The 12,408-nt window shown below is 32.4% G+C and overlaps 1 protein-coding gene across 2 annotated transcripts in view; it reads left to right on the forward strand.

Moving 5' to 3' along the window:
* LOC115238576 (sodium-coupled monocarboxylate transporter 1) overlaps positions 1–10,371 on the forward strand; it is a 29,952-nt gene extending 19,581 nt beyond the window's left edge. Inside the window, exons 1-6 of one of the 2 annotated variants that reach the window (XM_029812539.1) lie at positions 414–1,018; positions 1,354–1,757; positions 2,372–2,546; positions 3,610–3,764; positions 4,198–4,338; positions 8,153–10,371. In XM_029812539.1, coding sequence (XP_029668399.1) covers positions 1,402–1,757; positions 2,372–2,546; positions 3,610–3,764; positions 4,198–4,338; positions 8,153–9,311 — 1,986 coding nt within the window. In that variant the 5' untranslated portion in view covers positions 414–1,018; positions 1,354–1,401 and the 3' untranslated portion in view covers positions 9,312–10,371. Of the gene's footprint in view, positions 1–413; positions 1,019–1,353; positions 1,758–2,371; positions 2,547–3,609; positions 3,765–4,197; positions 4,339–8,152 lie in introns of those variants that run through there. The other variant, XM_029812538.1, reaches the window with a different exon arrangement.
* Positions 10,372–12,408: the final 2,037 nt, after the last annotated feature.

Consider the following 12,408-nt stretch of genomic DNA (forward strand, 5'->3'; position numbering starts at 1 on the left):
CTTTCCCTAATTGATGAACTTATAAACAGATATTTTGAAATGATTTATTTTAATATATTTAAAATCTTCATATTATATAATTTTATGATATCACATATGTATGTATATATAAATGCAACATTACGACATTATTTTTCCAGTCGTGTTTTAAAATCCAAAATTGTCCGAGATATTAATTTTATTTATCTATTCATTAAGAATGCACAATGGCAAAATGCAAATCATAAACAAACTTCAACGCGAATGCCACACAATTAATTCAAATTAAACTCATAATTATACTTCGTGAAAACGCTTTGTAATTATTTATGTAAAAGTTTATTTCTCTTCCGTACACATAAAACAAGTTCAACATACTTCATGTACAATAGAATCGTTTTACGTATTCAAATGTATGCTCATTAGAACATTTTTTACAAAATAAGCTTGTGTTGTGTGCGAACAATGGCTTAAATAATTTTAATAGCTGTTGCAAAGTATGAATGAACAAAGCATATATTTTTTTTTCCTTTAAGGATGAATATATTTACGAAACGATGCAATAATTGACGTAAACTGTCACCATTAAAATTCGTTGCAGCCTGTTGCATAAACTCGTTCTACAATAGATCAATCATCAACAATTACGCTCTCTAGAGAATCACATGACGTCCTCTTTCGCGCGAGAGGCAGACGGGATATAAATTCAATGAAAAGAGCTTACAGGAGCGCCGGCATGGCGCGGATAAACAATAGCGGCAGAAGATAAGAAGACCACGTTCTTCCGGACTCCCTCTCCTTTCGTCAACTTCACCATCCCACCAAACGCTATTCCTTCGTCTGTCTCTTTTCCGCGTGAGGTGATATCGTCTCTCTTTCCTGCCAGGTCGTTAGCATAATAGCGTCAAGTACTTCACTTCGTTGGTAGTCAATACGTGCCGTCGCTCCGATCGCGTCGCGTTGATCATATTGAGTCATATTAGTGTCTCTCGTGAAATTGCGTAACAAGGTCTACGCGCGCACACGCGGCGATATAAGGGTACGTTACGGACGAGCTTCTGTTATTTTGTCTCTTACTGAAACTTATCGCGCATATATTCCACTTCGGTAGTGGAAACGGGCATCTCTTCGCGATACTCGCTCTCTCCAATTGACACCGATCGGACGAAAGTCAGACAAGAATCGCGTTTAAACGTAACATCGCGTTGACACTTCCCAATAGAAACAATTGTCGCGGTGGTACTCGACAAGCACTCGGGCGTTTCTCAAAAGCCACTCCTTGTCAAGTAATCGAAAATCTCTTATATCGAGTGACACGTTCTCTCGATACGAAACGCCGTTAAACTCAGCAACCCTCGTAATCTCGGTACACAGACCAACCTCTATCACGGAAGGGCGTTACGAAGCGGCCGTGGATACGGGATGACGACCAACGTCACATCGATGGTGGTGGACTATCTGGTTTTCATCGGGTTCATCGTGATTTCCTTCGTGATACCGTTATGGGGGAACTTCAGGACGAAGAAAAAGGAAACCAAGGCGAATTACGTGTTCGCCACTGGCAGCGTGTCAATGGGCGCGATGATGCTGTCAATCGCGCGGGGAACTCTCGGCGTCAGGTCCTTCCTGGGTTATCCTTCGGAACTGTATTATCGAGGTAGCGCCATGTGGGAGACCCTGTATGGGATGTTGCTCGCCTATCCTATCGTCTGCTTTATCTTCGTTCCCGTTTACTACAGTCTCGGCATCACGTCGGTCTACCAATATCTGGACATGAGGTAATTTCACGGTTCTTGTTTCTTCTCGAAAACATGGCATATAATATTATTTCTCAAACTTTGCATGAAAATAACACTGTCTATCGTTGCTTGCATGAATTATATCAATGACACACAAAATAAACTGTGTGACGCCGGACCAAGTCGATAAATAATGTACAAAATCAAATTAAGATGCTATATTGAGATATTCCATCGATAACAATCGTAATAAATCAATCTTAAAGCCAAAAATCAAAAAAGAGAGAGAAGAAAATTATTATACAGTTTTTAATTAATATACAATCAAGAATTTTAATCAAACAGATAAATTAATTTTGAATAAACACATTGCATCGTATGCAGATGTTTTACTAGTCATGTGTAACGTCCAAAATATAAAGATATCATAAGATACGAAAACATATAAGCTGACTAGCAGAGTTCCAGGAAAAAGAAAAAGTTGTTCTTATACATGTTATGATGATTAGTATTTGGAAACGGACTTCGGATTTATAATTTTAGCTATGACGTAGAGAGAATGTATTCTCATATATACGTAACGGTCCGGTTAGCACGAAAGTAATTCCTTGAATCTTTCATTTTAGTTTCTCTTAATTATGCAAATTTCCCAGGTTCAAGTCGAAACTAGTCAGATGTCTGGCGAGCTTCTCATACGTCGTACGGAGCCTCTTAAATTTGGCGGTCACGGTGTTTACTCCTTGCGTCGCGTTGAAAGCAGTGATAGGACTTCCATACTGGGCTAGTATCGTAGGAATAACTACTATTTCTGTGGCTTTCACAATCATGGTAAGAACACAACACGTATATTATATTATATAACCATACGTTTTATAAATGTCGACGTTCACTCATTAAACAAATATTCTAAATACGAAATAATGCAAGTTGTTGAATATTTCATTTATATACTCGAGTAATGAGCGCTTTTCATGCAAATTATATAGATTGAAATTATGGAGAAATCGATGCAACGCAATACGTACAAAATATTTACACAAAAATGCTTTTTGTATTTATCCATTATGATGAGAAACAATTTCAATAGCTTAGGGCGTTAATTTGTCCAATTCGCCAGTGTAATGTATTAATTATAATTTCATTAAGTGTCACTTTTTTAAGTGTAAAAAATATTTTTTTTTATTTGTAGCATATAATAACATAAAAGCGATTTGTTCAAAATTAAAATTATATCAATCTCAATCTCTACGAGAAAATAAATTACTTATGACGGCTCTTGAAGAGCAGAAGTATTCTCGGAAAACCTGATATTTCCGGTTAAAAATTAAAATTATAATCTAATTTTAGTAAACTTGTAAAATTGTATTTATTTCAGTGGCAAATTACTTGCTACTCATATAATATCGGATATACGATGAATATACATCTTACTTCTATGACATGAAAATAATATTCTATATATAGATATTCATAAATCTTATATACCATGATTTGGATGTACATTATAATACATAATATGTATATTCATTGATATATTTTATATGTACATATAGTATGTATGTAAATTGTACGTGCGAAATGTAGATATACATAATTTGTATGTATACTTTGTTGTATGTAATATGTACATTGCTACATCATGTATGAATTGAATGGTGAATGATAACAGCAAACAACATAAAAAATAATAAAAATATAACTCTTAATAAAATTCTTAAACCTTTGAAATAATAAAATATTTTAATGTCTTTTGACGAAATATATTATTATATATAACATTAAAATTACTACATTATTTCATATTGATTAAACTATTTAATCGATTACTCATCAATATTGTGTTATTTTATGATTTGCGACTACTGATATTTATGTACGTTCTTTTTTTTAGGGAGGTCTGAGAGCTGCCATCCTATCGGACGTTATACAAGGCCTGACGATGATCGGTGTATCCGTGGTAATCATCATACAGGGAACTGTTAACGTCGGCGGGCCAGTTAACGTCTTTAATGTGACTGCCGAACGCGGACGCTTGGATTTTTTCAAGTATGTCTATTGATAATTATTCATCAAACAGGCGTATATAATTTTCATTTCAATATAAATTTACCGATAATATATGTAAAATCCTTGTTGCACATTTCCGCATCCCATTTTTGAACTTTAGAATTATTTATCACGCTGAAAATATATAATTTCAACAAACTGTCAGTAAATTGAATAATGTTAAAATGTGATTTCATATTAAAATTCCTCACTACGCATTTCGCAATCTAAAATTATTAAATTCCACAGCAGCGCAAAATTATTTCATATGCTGTGCATTTTTTGCATCCTTGAAAAATTTTGTAGAGACAATAAAATGATTCCTTTTTTTCAAATTGCAAAGTAATTTAGAAATAATTTAATATATATTCCTAAATCCTACAATATATATAAAAATGCGACATTCATTCAATATCTCATATCTTTTCTTCAGCTTTGATATGGATCCAACTATTCGAGTGACGACAGTATCGGCGACACTGGGTCAGCTCTTCATGAGTTTATCCATTTTCGGATGTCAACAGAATTTTGTCCAGAGATATTGCAGTATGTCCAGCCAAAGAAAGGTTGTCCAGTAAGTAAACTTTTTGTGTATGATATGAACAGAACTTCGAACAATTCCTTTAACTGCTCTTCTGTCCTGCAACGATAAACGACAGACTTGTATGACACATTACGCACAACTCGTCGAACTAAAGGATAATGTGATTTATGCAAAGTGTTCTATGAATTATCACTTTATGCATACAAGATGTAAATGGAAATTACGAGCACAAACGCATATACATAGTGCACAAAGTAGTCAATAAAGGAAAAATTAAAGTTAATAAAAAACCCTCCGTCTATTGTACAAAATTGTACTTTAAAAATTAAATCGTATAAAACTTGATAGTTGTTAATGCTAAGTGGGAATTTTATATAAAAGTTGGTATAAATTTTTATCACCGAACTTTTTAGAAATATTGACAATGAGATAAATATCTCGCTATGAAATTGCGCGAATGCATACATTATACAAATGTTGTTATCAGTAAATAATCGACGTAAAACTCTTTTATATGGAAATTTTTAGGCACAGCGCAGGCACATAACAACGCATGCATGCACGTATGTGTGTGTATAAACTTGACTTTTAAAATATATCTAACGCTAAGAAAAAAAATATCATGTACTGGCCTATTACATTGAATTAAAGTATAATGTTTAATATATTCCGGTAACTATGCATTTCTTGATGGTAATAAAAAAAAAAGTGAGATTTTTTTGACAACTTTAAACTTTGCAAGAGAGAGTATATCAATACAAATGTATATCATTTTTTATTTATAAGGTGTAAGATATCCCATTTTTCTATGATTTATAATGATATATTCTTTAACTAATTCCGAATTAATTTTTATCTCGAGCATATCGAAATATCCTGCAGAAAAGGTGTTTCCGGATATATGATACATTCGCAAACTTTCTTCTTAATTTCTGGCATATGTATGTCGATTGTGATTCCTTGATATGGTACAAATACATATTTACTCGTGACTTGTTGAAATTCTTTCTGCAGCCGTTTGAGTTTGGCTAATGATTCATCAACGAGAATCGCGTGAATTATGATTCACATTAAATTATGTAAATAAGTCTTATCTTAACGTAAGAATTTGCGAATTAAAATGACGCCAGCGAGAAAAAAACAAAAGTATAAGAGGAATAATCATGATGTGTGCATTTAGAATTATGAAAAACACACACATTTTATGACTAACAATAAGGATTATAAGAAATTGAAAAATATTATAGTAAGAAATACATCTTATAAAACCATATTTTCATCTATAAAAGACTTTTATTTCGATGAAATGAACGTAATTTTTTTATACACTTTGGATATTTTTTAAATCATAAAATAAATGATAAAAATATGATGTAAATAATACACCGTTTTAATATGATAGCTATTACTACCAGCTGATATTTTTTCACGGTCTCACCTGTAATTTCCACACGATACATGACTTCGACGCATTAAATTATTTTCTTTTGTGATATTAAAAGTATAGTATTAAAATTCAAAACAATTTAATATAATTACAAATTTATAGAAAACAGAAATTAGGGAATAGCATATTTTATTGATTTAATAAGACATGCATTTTCCTGATAATCTTTAGAAAAAACCATATCAATAAAAACCAATTTTTTTCCTAAAAGATTTAAAAGCATGCTTTTTTTTGTAAAATATATCGTATCGCTTGAACAATGTATGCGAGCATATCTCCCATCGTAAAATTAAATTTAGAAATTCTCGTGTATGTTATATGTAGTCTTAGGAAAACGTTTTTTTTTTATGTTGATGAATAATTCCGTTTGTAATAATTCCTTTTATTATTTGAGATATGTATTCTCTCTGTAGCATATAAAAATCGCAGTTTGAGGTAGCACATACGCGCATAGAATTGTAACGGTGACGAAATTTTACAAAATATTGGCACGCATTGCGATTGTCATATATATACAGCAGTCAACGTAAAACCGAGCATTTTTCAGTCAGTTGTCCGGCGGTAATCAAAAGAGTATAAAAACGCTCACATACACGCAACCACAAATTTACTGCGTTACCGGGTTGAGATATCACATGGAATGTATGCATCATGTTGGTTCATAAAATTTTATTGCTCGCAAATGTATCGTCAGAAAAACTCAAGTAGATACTTTCATAAGAAAAATAAAGTTACACATCTGATCCAGAGACATGGTCATGAAACGCTCTCAAGATCTCAGCAGAAATTTATCTTCAGAATTTCAGCAAAATCTCTTTGTCACTCGCACATTCTTTTTTTTACCGCGTTCTGTATAATAAACTCCGAAATATAGTTTATAAAATTATTAATGTAAAAATAATCTTCTAGTACATATGGTCAATGCGTAAAAATAATTTGAATTTTCAATTTCATATGGCATTATTTTTATATTAAATATATTCTTCCAGATGATGTAAATTAAATTTCAATGCATAACGACAGGCTGATGATTTTACGTCAACGATTTCTCGACGACAAAAGCTTTTTAGAAGTAGTACCAATCGAGCCGATTTAGCAAATTGTTCCCAGAGTTACTATTACTACATAATCAATGAGAGCTCCGTGGGGAGCCGAATGGCACCGCGCCAAATTTTTAGTATATAGAAACCTTCGGCGTTCAGTAAGGTTTACAATATCAATTCAAACTAAGAGACAACGACATATGTTCTTAGAATGAGGTCGCGTCTCTACAGTCTTAACGTTTAATATGACTGAATAAATGTTTTGCAAAGAACAAAGAGATAAAGCTATTCTTTTTCTTTCCAGAATAATAAAAAATTAAAGCCGCTTAAAATCTCTACATTTCTTTACTATAATTTGTACGCACGATATAAAACTAGAGACATTACAAAATTATATTAAACGACTACGTCGTCATTCTGTTGGCTAGCTAAAAATTTATGCTTCCGCGAGATTAATTTGACTAATGTATATTAATGTCACACATTTAATACGTAAAGGATTTTACTTTCCACGCGTTTTCTCAAACTTTCACGACAAACATCGAAACTAACATCGAGATGGAATTTAATCGTTTTGTTTGTGCATTAATACGAATTACAGATTAAAAATATTTAAGTATCATAAAAAAATTAAGATTCTAAGAAATAAACAATTTGTTCAAATCACTTTCCGGATACATCTGTAATTCGCATTCATGTACAAAGAGAACAATTAAATTTTTTCTAATATTAAAAATATTATTATCTTTTATTTTTATTTTATCTTTGTATTGTCTTTTTTATTTTTCTTAAGATTTTTAGTTTTTAATTTTTTCTGTGTTGTTAAGTTGCAATAGCGTTCTCCTCATTATCTTAAGAAGTTAAAAAAGCCGATTATAAGAATAAATGTTACATATCATTGTTATCTGTGTTGTCGCATCTATATCGCTTCGTACGTTGTTAAAATTCTTTCACCAATTATTCATTACTTTTTTTTTTATCCTTTAATCTTACGTAAGATTTTTTCTATGTACAAGAAATTGTTATTGAATTTTGTGTAGTATATAAGAGAGAGAGAGAGAGAAAGAAAACTTATTTTTAAAAAATCTTTTTACAAAACAAATGTGCATGCAAATACTATAATAATTATATAATATTAATTCTTACAAGAATTGTGTCATATGTTTTTATAATTATAAAAACGATCTTTGTATCCATTATCATTGCCATCCGGATTTAGCACTGTTATGTCAATCTTCCTCTCTCTCAATCTCTCTCTGTCTCTCTCTCTCTCTCTTAAATTGTTAATTAAAATAGTTTAATATTTCAAGTTGTTTCAATTTTTTTCGTGATTAGAGAATTTTTTGGTTTTCAGTACGATGATGGCCAACATGCCTATAATAGTAATCCTGTTCTCGCTATCTTGGATCGTCGGAATGGTAATCTTCGCTAATTACGCCGACTGCGATCCACTCTCTCTGGGATACATATCCAAGATCGACGAAATCGTGCCATTCTACGTCGAAGATAAATTCCTCCACCTACCCGGTATGCTCGGTTTAGTGATGGCAACTCTATTTAACAGCGCCTTGACTTTGGCGGTATCGAATCTCAATTCTCTCGCGACGGTGACATTCGAGGATTTTCTGAGTCACATACCGGCACTGAAAGATCTTAAAGATACGCAGCAGCTCAACACGATCAAAATCATCGGTTTTATCTACGGTCTGTTAATAATCGGCATTAGTTTCCTAGTAGCCATGCTATCAGGCGTGATAGAATCTTCTATGCTAATGACGTCGGCGACGTCCGGACCTCTTCTTGGCGTATTTCTCCTTGCCATGTTGGTACCTTGCGCCAACTGGAAAGGTGCCGCCGTTGGTATGATCTTCAGCCACATAACGACAATGTGGATCACCTTCGGTCATCTCAGTCTCGGTACCGTAACGAAGATGCTGCCATTATCGACGGAGGATTGCCACAACGAGACCTTTTCGTCGTGGGTCACAAAACCAATCAGTTTAGATTATTCTACGCCAAACGTTTCTAGCTGGACGAAAATTCATGAGAATATCACGACGTTGTCGTCTGTCGACGAGCCTGATCAATCGTCCAATCCTCTAAATGTTTTTTACGGGATCACGTATATGTATTACGCTCTTATTGGCAGCGTGACGACGGTCGTCATCGGTATCATTGTGAGCTTGATTACGGCCGATGCCGAATCAGACAAGTACGAGGAGCATTTGCTACATCCTATAGCGCGGAAAATAGCGGGTCTATTTCCCGGAAAACGAAGAGTCTACGCCACCCGACTCGGAAATAAAAATGATGCTACAAACGCCACTCTTTCCTCGGTGGCATCCATCTCCGGCAGTACCGAGAAAGGGATAGAAAGAATTCCTTCCCTTCAAGGATTCATGGATGACGAAGGCAAGTTGCATCTAGACAACAGCTACGTGGAAAAACTCAACGCGCTGAAGAACGCTTCTATCGACGTGACCAATGAGATTGGCAAACACACCAGATTATGATTCGACCCTAGTTCACGAGGAGTGTTCCTCGTATATTACTCGCAACAACATCGTTGAAACTCTCGACATATCTTCAAGAGTGACGGTATACCGTAATAAACTCGACGAGCAATTGCGTGTATTAGTGCCAAATTTTATTATCCCAGCATCGTCAATGCTGGATTTACGAACTGTGCGCGTAGAACGTAATTACACGTAAGCAAAGTTTTCCTCGATTACATTGCTCGAGCTAACTCACATTCAGCTCAAAATATCGCTCAAATGAAGGTAATTTAGAGGTGCAATTCGTTAGGAAAACTTCTAACTTGTCTGTGCCAATTAAAGTTAACTACGATACATGCGTATTTTGTAAGCTGTATTTAGACATGTGAACGTGATTTACTGGCGAAGATTGTCAAACACACATGCATACGTTGAATAGGAATCGCATCACCGTTGGCAACGAACGAGTTTTACATCGGAGCGAAAGGAACTCAGCAAGAGAAATTGGTTGAAATCGCCTTTAGTTAAGTAATAGTTGCTAACTAGTTTTGTAACTTAATGACGCGAAATTAATGATTTAGTTGTCGACCAACGAAGTGAATTTTTTTTTTTGTCTTTATAGCTATGCGATATTTTAATTGTATAAGCAAAACATGTATTTTCAGTATATTTCAATAAGAAAAATCGATTGTTAATCTTTATTTATATTCGTAATTAATCTTTAGATATGTCTTAAAGATATATCTTAAGAATAAAGATATAAATGTACAAGATATTTAAAAATATGTGTGATATAACATGAAAAAGAATGGTTTTATAAAAAATATGTATAACATATATAAAAAGAATAATAATTATAGAATAATATTGAAAATCCAAAATTTAGAATATTAAAAAATTTGTTCTCGCCTATTGTGTGATTCATGTAGAATCGCTTTTTTCTATTACTATTGTATTTTGTAACACCTGGTATGTATACATATAGTATACATACTATGTACATATAAATAGTACATACTATATATACATATATAGTATATACATATACTTTATAGACATATATGTATATATATATGTATATACATATTATATATATTACACATACATATATAAATGTGTTGGAAATCATATTTATGTCGTAAAAATACAGAATAATAGAAATAATTTCCATTAATTTGTTAAAAACTTTAAATATAAAAGATGCAATATAGTATAATATAATTATTGTACAACAAGAAACGTGCAATATTTTATAACTTATTGTTAGTGTAGTAAAATGTACTAAATTACTCTCGAATGAAAACTACGTAATAGTATATGTATTTTTTTGCGAGCGAAGATATTTGATAATGAAATAGCGATTAAAGTATGCGAGCGTTCCTGTAGCATAATATTAAAATCTTAAACGGATTTTTCTCGAATATTACGTAGTATATATATAATGTATAAATAGTATTATATATTTTAACAAAAGATATATTACATATTATATATCGCGCCTTTTTCTGTCATCATGTATGTGCATTCTGCAGTGTGCATTTTATTCATAAATCATGTCGTGCATCAAACTTCAATATTAAAATTTATTTTTATACTTTATAGAGTGTGTAAGTCATTTTACAAATAGAAAATGTTATCTTTTAATATATATATATATATATACGTAATGAACACAATGCCAATCCAGCGACTGTGATCGTTGATTTTATTTGTATTTTTCTTTTATTGCACTTATATATTTATTACTTCAATAATACAAGTCATTCTTTTTTATCTATCTTGTAATTATTTGTAACCTCCAAGATAATCTTTTTCTCGTACAAATGCTAGTCAATATCTTGAATATGATATACTTCCAATACGATTTACTTTGATTATTAAATCATTAAATATTAAGAGTAATCAGAGTAAATAAGATATATAAAACTGTTAATCTTAGAATAGAAAATTTAATCGCACGTTTGAGATAACTGTGATATATCTGCGCAATTTTTATTGACATTTTCTATATTTATATTTTTCGATATCATATCCGATATTTCTTAATTATATATTTTTTGAAATTACTCTTGCGCTATATATATTTTCACTTATTTCATATTTTGCTTAAATATGGCTTACTGGTTTCCTGTATCGATATATTATGTACATCTTTTCTTTTTTAAATTCTTTATATAAAGATATAAATTTAAAACTTGCTCAGTGATATTCGTAAATGTATTATAAATAAATCAAGTATTTAGATAATGTAGTTTAAAGCATAGGAAAAAGAAAGATGATGTAATTATGAGAGTTATATAATGAAAGGATATAATTATAATTATGAGACGATTCATCTCTGTATAACATTAAAAAAGTGGGAGTAGCTAGACAGGAAGCGTACACATATATGAAAATGCATTACACACGCACATATGCAAGCGCGAATAAGAGAGAGAAAGTATTATTAGATACGTTTCATTTTTATTTTATTTTATTTTTTTTGGTATTTATACTAAAATAATGCGGATATACAAAATGTATGGTGTATTTATACAATGTCTATAGCAAATGCTTATATTTTTTAATTAAAAATGTTTAATTTTGTTTTTAACAAATGTATTGAGACACTATGTTTGAAATAAAAGTTGTATCGTATCGAGGGGGAAATCTTGTGGAAGTGAACATTTTTTTTAGGTGGAGGCGCTTAGGAGATTTGAAGGTCAAGATATATATGTAGTATAGTGTAGTGTAGTGTAGTCTACACACTTGACCCTCGACCATCAACCATCGGCCATTGACTATCGCTATTTCTCTCTTCGGAACTGGACATTCAAGTTCGAGGTGATCCGGTATGCAGGCTGCACAAACACTGGCAACGTTGCAGCGATTTAACGCACGTGGTAGTAGTATCACTAGTATACAGTATATGTATACCCTGCCCTGGCAAAATGGTTCTGTAGTAGTGAAGTAGCAACAAGACGGTCGGCTATATTCGAGAAAACACGAGCCGTTCTTTAGTACTGCGCGCGTTCTTGAGCTGGTCACTCGCAAATCTCTTTGCACAAGAAATAATATCACTGGCACACGTCGAACGATAACAGCACGAATAACCGCTCCTCTTTCTATTTCCATT

The sequence above is a fragment of the Formica exsecta genome, unplaced genomic scaffold (genome assembly GCF_003651465.1).
Source record: "Formica exsecta isolate Colony F162 unplaced genomic scaffold, ASM365146v1 scaffold350, whole genome shotgun sequence".
NCBI classification, from domain to species: domain Eukaryota; kingdom Metazoa; phylum Arthropoda; class Insecta; order Hymenoptera; family Formicidae; genus Formica; species Formica exsecta.